Genomic DNA, 17413 nt, shown 5'->3' with positions numbered 1-17413 from the left:
TCATTGGCCCCGACGGCTGTCCGTCATCCTCAAAGAGCCGTAAGGACCCACCCGTCAGCCAAGGGCGGGGTGCGGAGTGGCTGGCGATTGGAGCCCCTGAGAAAACTCCGCCGACTCCCATTGGCTGCCGCCCCGCCCGCTTCTTCAGGCTCGGCTGCGGAGTCTCCCCGCGCCGCCCCGCCCCGCCCCTGGGCGGGACCAAGAGCGGCCTCGCCTCGCGTCCCCCCTTTTTCCTCCCCGCCCGCGCGGGAGGGGGTGTGGGTCACGTGATGTTTTCGCCGTGGTGCCGCCGAGCCTGCTTGCTGGTGTGAGGAGAGAAGCGGGAGAGTCGGAGGAGCCCGGCGCGTCCGACCGGCGGCGAGGGGGTGGGAGCAGCCGGCTTGCCCGTCCACCCGCTCGCAGGCCGGGAGCCGCCGGCGCGGCCGGCACGAAGCGTCCCGCGGGCACTCATGTCCAGCCGGGCCTGGGAGACCCTTCCCTTGTGAGGGCGGCTGCTTCCTTCGCCCGCCCGGCGTAGCGCTTTGGACCCTGCCCTGGCCCCTTAAGATGGCGAGCGGGATGCTTGGCCCCGGCGGGGAAGGCGGCTGCACCGCGCTGGAAGGCAGAGACGAGGCGGTGGGCACCGCGGCCGGAGCGGCGGCAGCGCCCGCAGGAGGAGGCGGCGGCGGCGGCGGCGGCTCCAGCCAGGCGTCCAGGCTGGCGACGGCTGAGGAGGACCAGGAGCCGGCCGAGAGCGCTCCCTGCCCGCCCCCGGCTCAGCCCCCACATCATCTCATGCTCCTGCTGAGGAAATCGCCCAGCACCTCCCTCTGCCTCGTGCAGGAAGAAGATGCCCTGTTGCCCGGGGACCCCGCAGCCCTGGGGCGAACCGGAGCCCCCACCACCCCCCTGGGGCGGGGTGGGCCTCCAGTGAGCTGCGCCAGGGGGTCCGCTCCCACGCCCCCAGCGGGCATCGCCTGGGGGGACGATGTGAGGAAATGCGGCTCCTTGAGGAAGCAGAAGCATGGGCACAAGCGGTACTTCGTGCTGCGGGCGGAGAGTCACCTGGGCCCAGCCCGGCTGGAATACTATGACAGCGAGAAGAAGTTCAAGAGCAGCTTGAGAGCGGCGGCGGCAGCAGCCGGAGGGAACGTGGCCCTTTGCTGCCCATCGCCGAAAAGGGTGATTCCTCTATACCAGTGCTTCACAGTCAGCCGGAGGGCAGATGCCAAGCATAAACACATCATTGCCCTGTATACCAAGGATGAGTATTTCGCGATGGTTGCCGAGAACGAACCTGAGCAAGAAGGGTGGTACCAGGCTATTAGTGAGCTCATGAGCCAAAGCAAGAGAGGGTTCTTGGAGCAGGAAGACCAGGCTGATCAGCAGCTGGACGATGATGACGAGCATTACGGAGCTGCTCTTCGCCCAGGAACTGTGTTCAAAGAAGTTTGGCAAGTCAACGTGAAGCCTAAGGGCTTGGGGCAGACAAAGAATTTGACTGGGGTGTACAGATTATGCCTCTCCAGCAAGGCCATTCACCTGATCAAGCTGAATACCGAAGTACCCTCTGTCCACCTACAACTAATGAACATTCGGCGATGTGGGCACTCAGAAAACTTTTTTTTCATTGAAGTGGGCAGATCTGCCTCCATTGGACCAGGTGAGCTATGGATGCAAGTAGATGATTCAGTGGTTGCCCAGAACATGCATGAGACTTTTCTAGAGACCATGAAAGCTCTGAAAGCCTTCTCTGAGTTCAGACCTCGCAGCAAGAGCCAGTCTTCTGGTGGTGGCAGCAGTACTAATCCTATTTCCTTCATAACTACCAGGAGGCATCTTGGTAATCTACCACCTAGCCAGACTGGCTTACAAAGAAGGTCCCGAACTGAAAGTGTTACTGGGGGGACTCCTCCCACTACCAAAAGTAGCAGTGCTTATCGCTTCAGAACTTCTAGTGAAGGGGAGGGGACAATGACCAGACCATTTAGATCAGTTACTGGAAGTCTGATTCATTTGAATACTGCAAGGATGAATTTGGGCCGCCAAGAAGGGAGCGGACGATACGTTAGAGCAGCATTTAGCTCTTCTTATCACACTAGGTCTGCCTCTCTACCAGTTTCTCATTTTCCTTCTACTACTAGTCCCATCAGTGTTTCTTCAAGTAGTGGGCATGGATCAGTTACAGATAACCTTGTAAGGCCTTCCAGTTCATCTGTCTGTGGATCCCCAAGTGATGGAGGTTTCATTTCTTCAGATGAATATGGTTCTAGCCCTGGAGACTTTAGGTACTTTCGTGTGAGAAGTAACACACCAGATTCCTTGGGCAATACTCCACCAATCAGAGAAGAAAATTGTTTAAATGAATACATGTCTATGAACAAACAGCAAACAGATAATAGTTCAAGAGATGATTACCGGGATGCTGATAAATGCTTTCGAAAAAGAACATACTCTTTAACTAAGCCTGCTTCAGTACCAGGGCAACAGAAAACAACCCAAACTGCTTTAGATGAAGATTCCTCAGGAAGCCATGGACGCCTGTCTTGTTCTGAATCACCAAGATTCAAAAATAACCCTGAACCTGAGTACGAGGAATCAATTCTTGATTCTGTATGTAATCAAAGCAGGAATAAAGCCAGAGATGATGGGTACATGCCAATGATGCCAGGAGTTGCATCTTCTCTTGCAAGCAACAGTGACTACTTGCCAATGACTCCTAAAAGTATGTCTGTTCCAAAACAGATTAACAGTTCCTGGTTGTCATCTCAGGCTGATTCTAAAGGATATATGATGATGTTTCCCCGAGCTATCTCTTCACCTATACGTAATCCTTTAACTGAATTTAATTCTAAAACTGGTCATGAAAAGTCCACAAATAATGAGTACATGGATATGTCTCCTGGAAATTCTGCTGCTCCAAAGCAACCCTGTGATCCAGATTATATGCATGCCAACATTGATTCCAAAAATCTTGGCTCATATTTCTCTCTCCCACGAAGCTTTAAGACTCTGACTGGGGAACATGATGAATATGTTCCAATGTCATCACCTGGAAAATTATTGTATGTTGGATCTGAAAATGGTAAAAATATCAGCAGTGAAGTTCTGGCTAATGGCCTTTCCAGATCACCCCTTCAGAAAAGTTCAGAAGAAGGCCTTGCACAGAATAGGGTTACTAGGCCTACGAGACTTCCACTAGCTACTAGAGGTAGTAACACCATACCAAGAATGTACGATCGCACAATTCCACTTGAGCCATCCAGCCCTGGTGAATATATAAATATTGATTTTGGTGAAAAAGCAAGTAATACACCATATTCTTTATCTGCAGAAGGATCTCCATCATCTCTTGGTTCCAGTAGTGACCATAGGCAGTCCCCGCTTTCTGACTATATGAGTGTTGATCTTGATGTTCAGTCCCCCAAAGCTGCTAAAGAACTATCTAACTCTTTGACAGATATTTCAATTTATGCAAGTTCGAGTATCCCTAGAAACCTGCCTGATGCTGATTATGCTAGACTCTCATTTGGTACTGCTTGTGTTAGCACGGCACGTGGTAGGATTGATGACTACACCGAGATGACCTTCAACATGGCAGCCACACCACCTGGACCATTTGCCACAGAAAGCAAAAATGGATTAAAGATTGATAGTCCTCCTTCTATAGTTAACAGACTGTGCATTGTTGACCAATATGCTAGCAACAGTGACTTCTCTGTTTCTAGTCCTGATCCTCCTGTAGTACCTAAAGTCATTCGTGCTGACCCACAAGGAAGGAGGCGGCATAGCTCTGAAACCTTTTCTTCTGCAACCACTGTTACCACTTCCTCCTCTTTCTTTACTGATAGTAGTAAAAGGCACAGCTCTGCCTCTTTTGACAATGTGTGGTTGAAACCTGAAGAACATATTTCAGATGGCCATGAAGGCAAGATGTCCAGAGATACTTCAACTGGATTTCAGAATGGCTTAAATTATATAGCTCTAAATTTACGGGAGAATTCACTAAACTGTGAGGAGAGCCCTAATACACCAACTTGCCACCTCCCGAATGGTACTCTAAATCTGGAAAGTGGAGTATATGTAAGCATAGATTTCAGCAGATCAGAAAGTTTGAAGTGCAACTCCGCAAGGAAAGGTTTGTAATTTTTGCAGACAACTGCTATAATACTTAATGCATGTAAAATTTCAGTATAATTTTGAATTACAGCTTTATAAAATTATATATGTATTTTATTATATATAAAACCCTAACTCTTTTAATTTCCCAAACATTTTCCTTGGGTGGCATCACTATATAAAGCAGTTTTCCCTAACCAGATGCCCTTCTGCTCTGTTGAACTATAACACCCACCTCCCACAACCAAATGTTGTGGGTGTTCAGTTGTAGTCAAGCACAGGTTGAAGAAAGCTAAAGAGTTCTGAGCAAAAACACAAGACCAAAGAGTTAAATTGTGACCACTAAATTTAACTCTTTGACATGGTATGCCTTTTTGTTAAATTATCCTTATTACCCTTGGTGATACAGTAGTCAGATTATTATAAAGTATTTGAGTAGTCATAAATCATGTTTGCACTTGTAATTAATTCCCAAGTTTGGGTCAGAAGTTTTACATCTTCCAGTATGATAAAAAGTAATAGCTACACACACTCTAAAGAATCTTGAACCATCTGTTTTCAGTCCTGATGTTTCAAGATACCTGAAATTTATTTCCAAATCCATAGTTTTAGAGATCCATTGCAAGACAATTTCATTTTCTCAGGTCTTGGAGAAGAAATGCTTCAATTTCCATATAGTCACCCCCCTTTTTTTTTTCCTGTAGGAGGTCATGTTTAACAGGCTGTAGGCCAAAATGAGTTTTGCAGGATTATTTGATATGCTTTATTCTATAGCATTCATGTAAATTAAAAATGTAAAATTACTGTTTTAACTTTACTTTTATAAAACAGCTAGAGCTTAATCTATAACAGTGAATTAAGTTGTATTCTCTCCCCCAAAGATTTCTGGGTATGGTAGTTTTTGGAAGAGGAAGAAAAATAGAACACACCTCAGTGTGTTCTATTATATGATTCTAATTACTGTTTAAATTAAGGTCGCTTAGCAACTAATTATTATTTGCATGTATTTTCTGTACATAGTATTTAAAAATACCAGAATGACAACTGAGTAATAGATTACTACTCTTGTTTCTTAACAAGAACTCTTTGTGTATCCCTTCATGCACAGACATTATAAACGTGTTCTAGACTCCAAAAAACGCTGCATGAAATTTTGAACCACGTGTCCCGTGTCCCTCTTATGTTTTGGGGCAGACTTTCCAACATTGCGCCCCCGGTTTCAGCTCCCATCATCCATCATTACTGGTTATACGAGCTGAGGGTTGGGGGAAAGGATGAGGTTGTAGTCCAATGCTTCCTGAAGTCACCAGGTTGGCAAAGTCTCCTTTACAGCCTGTGGAAAAGATTACATAAAAGATGAGTCAATCCATAAGCAGGGCAGTGGGGCTTAGAAAAATATGCAGCTTGCCTCGGTGTTCTTTCTCTTGTTTTGACTTTGGCTAGGTCCAAAGTGTTTAACTGTCCTCCTCAGCTATTGAATTTCAGTCATGCGTGGAATGTCATCTTTTTGTAAATTAAGTGTATTCAGTTTCATTAGAATCAAAACTAGTGAGACCTTGTGCTGCTTTTGGGCTTCTTTGGCAAAAACCCAGTTTGTATTTGCAAAGCGTAATTGTACTTACTACTATACACAGATATGAAGAGGGAAATTGGCTTTCTGTATCTGACCATAGCAATTTAAAACTGTACAGATTAAATTTTCAACATGTTGCTGTCTTTTGCCTATTGAGGCCTCAGTTGAAAACTGAAGAGAATGATTGCATTTGTTTAGACTTAATTTATATATTACTCTGTACTGAGGTTTACCATGAGGACTTCTAAATATGAAAGAGACAAACAGTTTGGGAGTGATAACAGTGCTGAGCCTGATAGATTTTAAGATTCTGACTGTTATTTCCTTATTCAAAAGCTATTTATGCATATGCAGTTCATGTGTATGCGAGTTATTGTGTTGTAGGCAGTTGCTACAATCCAGCCCAGAATTATGAGTGCTTAAACTTATTGACCTAGTGCTCCTTATTTTCATCTCTTATATAGTTAATCACCATATTTAAATAAAACCTACTCCCAGCAGTAAAAATGTGCTTTGCTATTTGGAAGGATTTGGGAGCCTTTCAAGTCCTACAGGTAGAGTTTTCAAGTGTCTCTCCTTAGTAATTGTACCAAGCTGAACAACAAAGGGGGTGGCAGAGTGAAAGAATGAAATGTAATAATGTCAGAGTAGGTGGCTCATGTCGTTCTTGTTGCTATGTTCTGGCTTTATTTGAACAACCACAAAGATGCAACAACATTTCATTTTAGCATACTGTAGGAACCCAAATTTTGTAGTTACTTTGTGCTTCATTTTGTTGTGTGAACCCTGAAATAAGGATGAACTGAATAAACAATGACTAAGTTAACTATGGCTCAGTACATGTTGTGAATACAGCCTTTCTCGTTTCATCAGTGAGAAGAAAAGCTCACTGTAGCACACCTATTCAGATTCGCTTAGGCCCCTTCAAGGCTGAGTCTGGGACATGTTTTGTCTCTAAATTGTGTAGTTTTACTAACAATCTAACATTAGAGGGTATTCAGTATTCTGTGATTAAAAGCTAACCATAAAAAGGGGCATGTGATTAGCTTATGTTTTTAATATAGGCTGAATTGTTCATTTACTTTAAGTATCTCCACTGAAATTTTCTAACTTTATTTACATATAAAATGCAATGAATTTCCCAGAAGTATGGATTATGGTGCAGGGATTCTGATTTTATATTCCAAGGCATCATATTTTTATTACTAAGATGGGCAGCCCGAATCTAAACATTTCTGCTTAAAATTATAAAACAAAACATGAGTTTTAGGTAATTGGTGTTGAACACACCTCTACTTTTCTCAGCCTGTTTTATATCCTGTTTAATGTATACCTCTTTTTCTTGAAAAAGATTATTACTTTTACAAAATAATATTCCATATAGTTTCTGCAAATAGAACTTGAAAGTGTTTGTTCGTCAGGATTATATACTAATTAACACAAAAACTTACTGAACTCCCCAGAGTTTCATTGTGAGAAGCAAGACTCTACAAGTGATTGTGCTGTACTGAAGTTCCCAGTTTTCTTGTGATCCAAACAAAATGTTGCTAGCAGTTGTTCTACTACTATGCCCCTCCTCCATCATTTTTATGAATAGGAAGAGTTGATTCCCCTTGCCAAACAACTGAAACTAGGGAACCAGAACACTATATTGTGATAAATCGAAGGTGACATCTTGTGAGCAGGAGTAAACATTAGACTGAAGTGAATGTAACAAAACACCAGTCATTTCTTCTTACAGAAGAGTCAATTCAGGAAGGGGCAGTTTGGAGCAAAGGAGTAGAAACAGGAGTGTCTAATTTAACTCCACTGTTTATTCTCCTAAGCTTGTATTTGAAGCTTCTTTGGGCAAGTGGTTTTGGGAAGCAGCGTCAGGCAAACAAAAAGTTAAGAAACTTTCCCTTGATCTTTTATTTCTCCTTCCAGAATGCTTTTTCTGTAAAGCTGATTTGCTTTAATACAAGCAGCTGCTGGAGTTTATGAATTTAGGTCAGAGCTAAAAAGACTTGGTTTTATTTTCACATAGGGTAAGATTTTAAAAAATAATAACTCAATTTTATTATTTTGGTTTACATATTTGCAAAGCAGTATACACCTCCCCCCCTTTATACATCTTTAAAAATATATAATCTAATCAAGACTCTTAAAAATGGAATTTTTACAAAAGAGAAATTTAATACTGATTTTGTTACTTTTGTTTAAACATAAACAAATACCAAAAGTTTGAAAATTATTGGGAGAAAAATGGAGGTTAATAGTTCATATACAGAGATATTGCTTGCATATGATACGCAGCTGATTTTTGGTAAGTTGTGTGCTGACTTCTACACCACTATTGGAGGGCAACTTAGATTGTAGTAAGAATGGTGGAGGTGGACAAAACAAGTATAATTGACTAATTCCCTTGCTTGTAGAAATTACACAGATTGTAATAATGAAGAGAACTATCTTCCACTCTTGACATTGTCCTGTTTACTTGACCTGAGAAAACTCTATTCCAAAGCACCCTTTGTAATAGAAATATTAGCATAGTATTTCACAGGCTGTGCTCACATAGCATGCTAAATCTCTAGTTGGTTACACCTGCCATCTTACTCCCTTTTATATGAATCCCTTTAACCAAGTTCAGACACTTACCTGAGGCTGTGTGTCATGTAGACCTCCCCAGCCAATTATATCTTACTGAACTAATCCACAGTTTTTCAAACCATGACTTGTTTAGTAAATCATGGTTTCATATGGTGTGAAATGTGTGTATATAGCCTTCTCTTGCATGCTCAATTTAGTAATACGCTTTCTGCATCATCAATTCCAATTTGTCATGAAAATCCAAAGTGTTTTTAAAAAGTCTCTTCACATCGGAATTGCAAATCATGATTTCATTTTGTTTGCAGTTCTGATTTTTTGTTCAAATCACAATTTGTCAGTTTAGATGGTGAGCAAATGACAAATTAGAAAATGCTTTGTTAAACTGAATGTGTAAAAATAAGAGTACTTGCATGCACGTTGTTCACTTCCAGTCTTCTAAACTTGAGAAGGTGACATCTGGATATTTGATAGCATGTGCCTGAGGATGAAAAGAATTATTTTACCTGCAACCTGAGAACCACTTAGTGGGGAAAAACAGAAAAAATGTTAAAGTGAAATCTTGTTTTAAAAGTTCCATGTGTGGTATATGCATGGAAAAATGTAATTGTTGGAAGCTTGGCTTTTATTTCCGCTTAAATGTTCTAAAACAGATGCATTTCTTTATTATTAACATTTTGTTTATGTAAACGCTCATGGTAGCTTGCAGTAATTTAATGGAAGTATTTCAGTTTCAGTATTCTTTAAGCATGTTGAACTTATCCTAATTTATTGATTAGTGCGCAAGTCTGCCTTACACACACATACACACATACACACACACCAGAATCTGTTAACTTACGTTACTGATCAATGTTGGAAGATGTAATAGTATACACATGCTATTTGCTTTGAAATTATTAGATTATTATATGATTAGAGATTTTCTTATTTAAGAATAACAAAAAAAATGGCTCTCTAAATTGTTAGCTAATTAAATAGCCAAGTTTCACAGTTAAGACTACATTTTTGTGCACTTCTTAAAATGACTGGCTCTTCAGTGCAGTCATAACTGAGCCTGAATTTGGGGCTTTAAGAGCCTGCCTGAAGGTAGCAAAAAGCACTTAACTGGTTTCTTCCTAAAATGCTTTTAGGAAGAGAGATCTGAATAATTGCAGGAGTCTGAGAAAAGAAATCTGCATGAGCAAAAGTGAACAAAAAGTGATACGTGGCTGCGGTTATGTTGGAATGAAATATTCTCTTTCAAATATTGTGTAGACAGAAGGGTCTGTTATTCTGAAGTATTGTAACATATCTTCATGAATTTGGGAAGGCAAATGGAAGGAAAGGTAGAAGGTTTAGCAGATGGTGGGTTATCCAATGCTGAAATCCTAGTGTGTGTGTATGTATGTATGTATTTATTTATTTATTAAGATTAAATATCCAGGATCTGGTTTGTTCCCAAATGCATAGTTGCTCACATTTGGGAACTAAGCCAGGTCTGGTTTTCAAACTGAAAATTTCTAAGAGGTCTAATGGGGGAAATCTGAGATTAAAACATGGACATTTTTGTTTAGAAGACATAATTTTGTTTTAGTTTTTTTTGTTAAAAGTGAGGAAATACCTTTTAGAAACTGCACAGTGTTACTGTGTGGAAAGGGCTGGGGAGAGGAAGAAGAGGAGGAGAAGAAATCTTCACCACTGTTTGTCCTAAAATTATGACTCATCCATAAACTGTTTGCATGACCCAGAGAGCTGCCTCCTTGGCCCACCCTGCAAATTGCTATTTGTTTTTTTTAAACTTTGGTCACATGTAATTTTATTAGGCATCTTAAAGGCAGCCTAATGATTACCTTGGTACTATACATGTTGAAAAAGAAACATACGAGTTTTTCAAATGGAATTGGCTAAACTGAAGAAGGCATAATATCAGATCATGCCACAATTATTAGAATGACCGTCTTTCCCTTGGTGGGCTACTGTGCCTCCTACTGCTATGTGGTAAGAATTTCAGCAGCTGAAGCTGTAACTAAACGCTCAAAGAAACTTCACTCAGATTTCTGCCTTTTCAGCCATTGTTGAAGGTACAGGAATTCTTTCAGAATAAAAATAGTACTTCAAGTAGGTAAAATAACTGCTTGCCTGGCCTCTGACCCTTAGATCTTATAGACAGATATAGGTAGTGACACACTAAAAAACTTAAAAGGCAGGAGTTTTATAAGTGGATATGGGGAGGAAATTTCAATTGTCACATAGATAGATTTCCAGTGGAAAAGGACTTTTCTTTTTACCCTTGTGCCCAATATCTGTTCCAGATGACCACCCAAAGTTCTGACATATTGAGTCTTGCATTAATGAGACACTGCTATTGGTGTCAGCCAGTATATGCGCCTGTAAACGTTACTGTGATTTGCATCCCCATCTTGATGATTGAGCATCACGCACAATTATCTGAAGTGGGAGACAGTCCATTGGAAATGATTAGGTATTTTGAAAGGACATATCTTTGGAATGGTTTGAGTCAGGATCTCCTTTTAGGGTGTCAGTGATAGAGGCATCCCACTGTTGCTTCTATTACTGTCTGTGTGGAGGAAGGTTGCCAGTTTGATCTCTTTCCTGCACAGATCAACAGATTATCCTATACATTCCTTTTATCCCTCCTCCCAGGCTAGAACTCTGCCCCTGACATGCTTGGTTTTTTATGTGTAGGAAGTGTTTGATCTTTGGTAACATTCAGACATGATCCTAATTTGCTGATAGAATTATTCAACAGGATATTTGTTAACATGTGGTTCAGTTCTTTGAGGCAAGAAAGGAATGTGGGTACATAGAGAGCCTGTTGTTATGGGAGGACCAAATCCAGAGGGAGGAATTTTGTAATCACACTGAACTTACACAGTGGGATAGGTGATTGATTTAAACACATTCAGTAAGTGGCTTTAGCCCAAGTGAAGGGCAGAGGTATTTTGCAGTTGCTGGAAGAAAGACAATGGTTGGTGTAATTCTAAAAACTCAAAATTCTCACTTTTGCTCTGTTTTGGAAGCAGAGTTGTTGAATGGGCAAAGCAGGAGTTTCATCTTTCTCTTCTTTCCAGTAAGTCATATCTGGTGTTGTGTGTATGCACATGTTCATTTATGTGGGATCCCCAATTCCTGAGGGATGCCAAATCCCATAAATAATATGAACAAAGTTTAGGATTGTTGGCTGTTGGCTGTTTACATACAGACAAGTCTCTGCTCTTTTGCAGTGTCTGAAGTATAAAAATACCTTAGTTGCTGCTGCTATCATAAAGAATTAGGAGTAAAAAATGTTTATGCTGATATATTTCTGTCCAATTTTTCTAAAGAAAGGTTCCTAGGGAGTTGTGAATAAGCAGTTCTTATTGCTTATTGAATTCTTGCTCACCCTGTCTGAAAAAAGTAGGCAGAATTTTGGCAGTAATGCAAAAAAGTAAGAATAAGATAAAATGTCGGATTCCTTTTTTTGTGTGTGATTCCCTTGGTTCTAATTTTATTTCCCTCTTTGAAGACAAGTAGGTGTCAGGTGGTACCACGTTCAGCCCATGGCTTAGTTTGCATCTTGAATTGTTGTGCAACAACCCTCTAGACAAAATGGGCAGTTTTCTCCTCGCTGGTATTTCTTGCCTGTTGTAGTACTGGGAAAAATCATCCAAATCTTAGAAGAACTGCTCTATGCAAACAGCTTACAGTGACCTTTATGTGCTTTGGCTTCTTTAAAAGTTTAAATTGATAGAACTATCAAATCACTTAATTTGTCTCAGTATGGGATACTTAGAGCCGCTGAATTTCTTCCATGTTTAATGGCCAAATGAAATGTTAAAAAAAAAAAAAAAAACATTAGGGAGCTCATTTTCATGATGTCATTCCTAGTTAATACCAAATTACAATAACTGTATTTGTAGTTCCTTTATAACAATGTCAAGAATATTATTACATCTGTAATATATTAGCAAGGAAGGGATTATGGAATGCCTTTTGTGGAGCAGAATTATAAAATACAATTTTAAGGTATATGATAAGATGCTAGTTGATTGGACATCATTCTAGCAATAATGATACCACTCCACAGAAGTATTCATATTCTCTTATCATTTACATACCTACTGGCTACCTTAAAAGGAACAAATGCAGGACAAGTTAACCTTCTGTACAGCTGAGACTGTACAGATTACATGTGGTACGTCAGAAAAGAAATTTGGCAAACTTGCATGATGGTTCTGAAGAACAAGGTATGAAATTGCTTCAGTGGAATTTTTTTGTGGGGTTTCAGAGCCATAAATTGTTCTTGAAAGTATATGAATGTGCCGACCAGAATTTTAGTCTATAATTCCCCTAGAAACAATTTTAAAGAAGTGTCTGTCTTCCCCCCTCCCATTTCATTTGCACTAAAATATTTTTGTTCTTTCCCTAGACTGATGGCATTACCATGGAAACCATTGTGAGAAGAACAGGCTTTCCAGCTGGTATCTCCATAACTGTGTGGTGCTTTTGGAAGCAGAGCCCACCTCCAGCCAACTCTGTTCACTTCCACCAGCACAGACATGGACATGCATCATTGGAATGATATTTCATTGAGTGGTGGTTGAGTCTACAGTTGTGCTGATCCAAATGAACTTTTATCATGGATGAGTTTGGATGAAAGAGGTTTCTCTCTCCCCACCCCACTCTCTGGCTCTCTTAGCGTCATCTGTGAGACAATATGAATGCTTGAGTAGAAATGATAACTTTCTGCACTACTTCTACATCTTCTGCACCAGTTTTTGTTTTGAGAAGTCACAGTATCAGAGAAGCTTCCTAATATGGGTTTGCTTTTCTAGTACTTGAAGTGATAGCTAAAACATTTTATCATTGGCTTAGAGTTATTATTTTTTGGCAATTATAAACCCATTTTGAGAGGATGGGGAAAACATGTCAAGGTGACGATCCTAAGCAAACTTATTTGTAACTCTCATTGAAATCAGTAGATCATAGTTTCAGAGCTAGAGGCCTGCAGCTAATCTTTTGGATAGCAGAATTCCAACAGACACACACGCAACACTCCCAGTTCCCATTAACTAAAAAGTAGACTCTGGGAGAACGCTCTTTCCATTGCCTGCCTGTTCTTGCATGTGCCATAGAGATGCTCTCGTTTACCTTTCCCTGCCTCCTCTGGAGAAGCTACCACCTCTCTTCTCCCTCCCACCTTGGCAAAGAAGCCCTTTCTCGATTGTTCCCCGGGTGGCCCCTTGGAAAGCTGGACCGCTGAAGCAAGCTGCAAAGGTAGCTGCAATTGCTGGAAAGCAGGTGAACTAACTGCCCGTCGGTGGGGGGGAGCATATAGCATGGTTCCTCTTCCTCTTTTCTTCTGCAAAGAGAATGAGGCAAGCAGAGGTCACAGTCTTGTCCTCAGTTACAAGGGAGTAACCGCCAGTGAATTTAGTGGTACTTAAAGGCAAACACACATAGAATTGGGCTGTAAATGTACAGTCCTCTCACACACTGGTCCTCCCAGATTGATCCCTACCAGGTGATGGTGAGATTTCACAGCCACAAAGAGCAATATGCTGTAAAGGAGAGAAGTGGTACTCTCTTTTTTTTGTTTGTTTGTTTGTTTAATTTCACTTTACGGTACAATAAATTTATGAGTCCTATTTTTTTTTTAAATAAAACTATGCCCTCTTAAATTTAAGAGTGTTCTGAGAATATCTGGAATGTAAAAATAGAATTGAATAATTGGTTGTATCTTGATTATAGTTAAAGGATTTTCTTATGTCCCTGTATAGTTACTTCTATGACTTTTAAATTTTGGATAAATGGGGAGTTGATTTTTTTATAAGCTGAAATGGAAAAATTGCAGACTTTGCAACTGTATATTACCCTTGCATTACGATGTTAATGTGCTGTAGAGCTTTTATAGAGAGAATCCCTTAATCTTACACTTTGATAAAAGATCCCTTTTATTTGGAGCCATTCTTTATTTTCCCCTAAAGTTAGCAAAAGCGTAACTAATACATTATTATTATTATTATTATTATTATTATTATTATTATTATTCCTAATGTGGGGGGAAGAAGACCTTTCTTACTAGGGGTGTTGTTTAAAATTGGAGATTCAAAATTATAGCAAAAGCTAGGTACATCACATCCTAGGCTTCTGTCATTAGAGAGCTTGACCCTAGGGTTGGTACATCTAGTAGGTATTGATAATTAGAAGCACTGATATTGGAAAGAGTTGAAAGCAGTACACAGATCCTCAGGTGCCACATGGCTGGTATTCCTCTACCTTGAATATTGTACAAATATTAAGTAAGTGCTGCCTCATCTTTTGACATCTGATCTTTTAGAATTCCTACACCAGTTTGTAAAGCAAATTAGATCCTTCTCAGTTTTGATGTCCATTATCGTGTACTGGAATTTCTTTGGTTCGACTTAAATGTGCTTGTCATCTAACGGTCTAGGGAACTTTTGCCAAATATAGCTGATACCGATGAGTTTATGCGGAGTGCCGTCATCAGAAAGAAAAAATGCTGCAGAGTTTAAAAGCACAGATGAGTTTCTGAATCTATAAAAACAGGATTTTCAAGAGTAAAGTTAACTAGTTGCTGCTAAAGACATTTTAACTTTAAAAATATGACCACTTTCCTAGACAACAGTGCTGTCTTACCATGTCCTTTTGGTTTGGATTCTGCAAATTAACAATGCAATAGCCCAGCCCTTGCCAAATCAGCGTCCCGACAAATTTGTTTAGCCTGCCTGTCCCAGAATGCCTAGCGGTGCAGGCAGGAATTCTGGGAGTCTGAACATCTCTGGAGGGTGCCAATTTGGAAAAGGCTGTGGAAGGTACTTTTACATCTTTTAGTTAAATAAATAAAATTGGGGTAATAGTTCAAAGAGATGAATTACGAGAAAGGTTTGATAAAAGTTACATTCTTTACATATGAAATCCTGAGGCTGCCATATAGCACTGATTTTACAAATGCTGAATAAATGGGTAACCTCAAAACTACTGGTACAAATACTAACAGGTACAGCATAATAAAATATGCAATCTTTCTTGTCTTAGTTTACAGCAACTAACTTATTCAGTATTGTGCTGGAAGACCATCTCCAAGTATGTAAAACATATCACTATGTGGGCAACCTTCCAGCCACCCGTTTTATGCTGCTGTAGAGTACAGAGAAACCAATGATGGAACAATGTTTGTCCTGTAAATTTTAATTTGATATTGGACAGTTGTCTGTACAAACTGAAACATATATGGTTGAAATTGTTCATTATATTTGCTATTTCTGCTTCACTGATCTGTTTAAAGGTTTGAGCTGATCGATCTGGCTGTGTCTTCCATTGTAAATATTGTTACGTTGTTTTTCATGGTAAAATGCAGCACATTTGCAATTTTGGGAGACTAGCTTGAAGCTCTGTATAGTGTTTATATTTATCTGAATTGGCTTTCCATAGAGCTACTTGCAGTAAATGTGTTCATGTAGTGAGTGGTTGAGTGATTCTTTAGACTCCTGACTCAAAGAGTGACCTACGCATATACATGTATACTCCATTCATGTGTAGAGTGGATTTAAATGTTAAAAGTGCTTCATGTGGACCTCTTCAGCTAAAAGTTCTGTGCTCTTTTTTTTAACGCCTCAGGGATGCTATTTTTTCATATTCAATTGAAAATGTAACCTTTTTGATACATAAACACAACCCCAAGTGTGATTTAAATGTAAGTATGTTTAAAGCAGTTTTTAATTTATTATAGTTTAACTCCTATATAGCTCTTTTTCTTTTACTTTAAATGGAGCATGGGAAAAACTGTTTAAAGCGAGGGGTAGCATTGTAAATTGTTCACTTCATTCACAGAAATTGCCTTTTCGCATGTCCAAAGTAATATATGAGCCAGAGCTCAGGAGTTGCTTGTGGTCATTTTAGTTATAGTTCTGAATTTCAGGGAATGCCACCGTTGTGAGAGACCTGAAACCCTCACTTCCCAAGTTTCATTGCTCCAAAGACACCATCCCAGGCCTAGAGAAAACTGATTCAAAGGAACTTCTGAATTCAAATGGACATAAGGGAAATACCTATTTTCAGATGTACTACTAGTAATGAAATAGTAGCCTATAATCAATCAAAAGTAGGAGTTATTTGATATCTGAAAATTCTTAAGAACTTCCCACCATTTCACTCGGATGAATTCAAGTTCTCCATCACAGTTTTCATAACTAGGACTATACATTTGATAAAGGAAATCTATCTAGTCATTGTTTCTTGTTAACATGCTTCAACTGTCTTTTCCAAATTAGTATCTCCAAGATAGTCCTGGCTGCAATTGCAATGGCCAAGTAGGAACCATGGCTTAACGCGTTCAGGAGGTACCAGGTTCTGAGGAAGGCTGGTTTACCTGTGTTCCTTCCCCCAAGTTCGGATTGGAACTGGAGAAAGGAGCTACAAGGAAGGAAAGAGAAGAACTGATACCTGGGAGACAATGTTAACTTCCGCAACATAACAAGCAATTCACAATTTCGGAAGTCAATACTGCCACATTTACCCAAACAGGCACCAAATTAGAATTCTAATTATTCTTTAGAAATAATTCATAAGAAATTACAAACAATCAAACTCAGTCAAAATTATATGATAGATTGTAGGCTTAACTGCAGGGTTGAAAAAAGGAGCCAAGATAAATAGCTGAAGTAGTGCTTGTTTAACTGGTACCTAGTGGCCATAATGCTATGGCCTGGATCAGTTGGGGGTTATCTGAACGATCGCAGAGCATTTGGGTCAGAATGTGAGACTGCATTCCTGAAAGCCTGAGATGGAGTTCTTGGAAGTTGCAGATTTCAAGCAATAGGCGATTGACTAGGAAGCAATTGTTTTCTATTTAGATTTCTAATTAGATATTTTTTTAATGCAGCCACCACCATGTTAGTCCAAGGCTATGTGCAATTGGGAAAAACTTTGGGCACCTTTTTGAATAATAGAACTCATTCTTTGAGGAGATCCTTCTCTGCCTGTGTTTATGAAAATATCTGCAGCTATTTCAACTCTGACGTTAGCTCTGATCCTGGGGGTGGGGGTGGGGGTGGGAGAAAGATACTGTAGGTGAATGCTTTGGATTTGTTACACGTGACACTCTCCTCCAGACCCCAAGACACTCCCTGGAGCTCCTACAGAACTTTTCTC

At 40.2% G+C, this 17413-nt stretch overlaps 1 protein-coding gene across 1 annotated transcript; it reads left to right on the top strand.

Moving 5' to 3' along the window:
- The first annotated feature begins 252 nt into the window (after positions 1–252).
- On the top strand, positions 253–15722 carry IRS4 (insulin receptor substrate 4). The gene is made up of 2 exons (XM_007434224.3): positions 253–4117; positions 12669–15722. The coding sequence occupies exons 1-2, from the start codon at positions 547–549 to the stop codon at positions 12671–12673; spliced, it is 3576 nt and encodes a 1191-aa protein (XP_007434286.2). The 5' UTR covers positions 253–546; the 3' UTR covers positions 12674–15722.
- Positions 15723–17413: the final 1691 nt, after the last annotated feature.

This window comes from Python bivittatus, unplaced genomic scaffold (genome assembly GCF_059951505.1).
Source record: "Python bivittatus isolate LINGU-HERP-01145 unplaced genomic scaffold, Pbiv_v1 ctg000790_np1212, whole genome shotgun sequence".
In the NCBI taxonomy this organism is placed as follows: Eukaryota; Metazoa; Chordata; class Lepidosauria; order Squamata; family Pythonidae; genus Python; species Python bivittatus.
The sequence above is the reverse complement of the archived record's forward strand: the minus strand, read 5'-3'. Positions and strand labels throughout refer to the sequence as shown.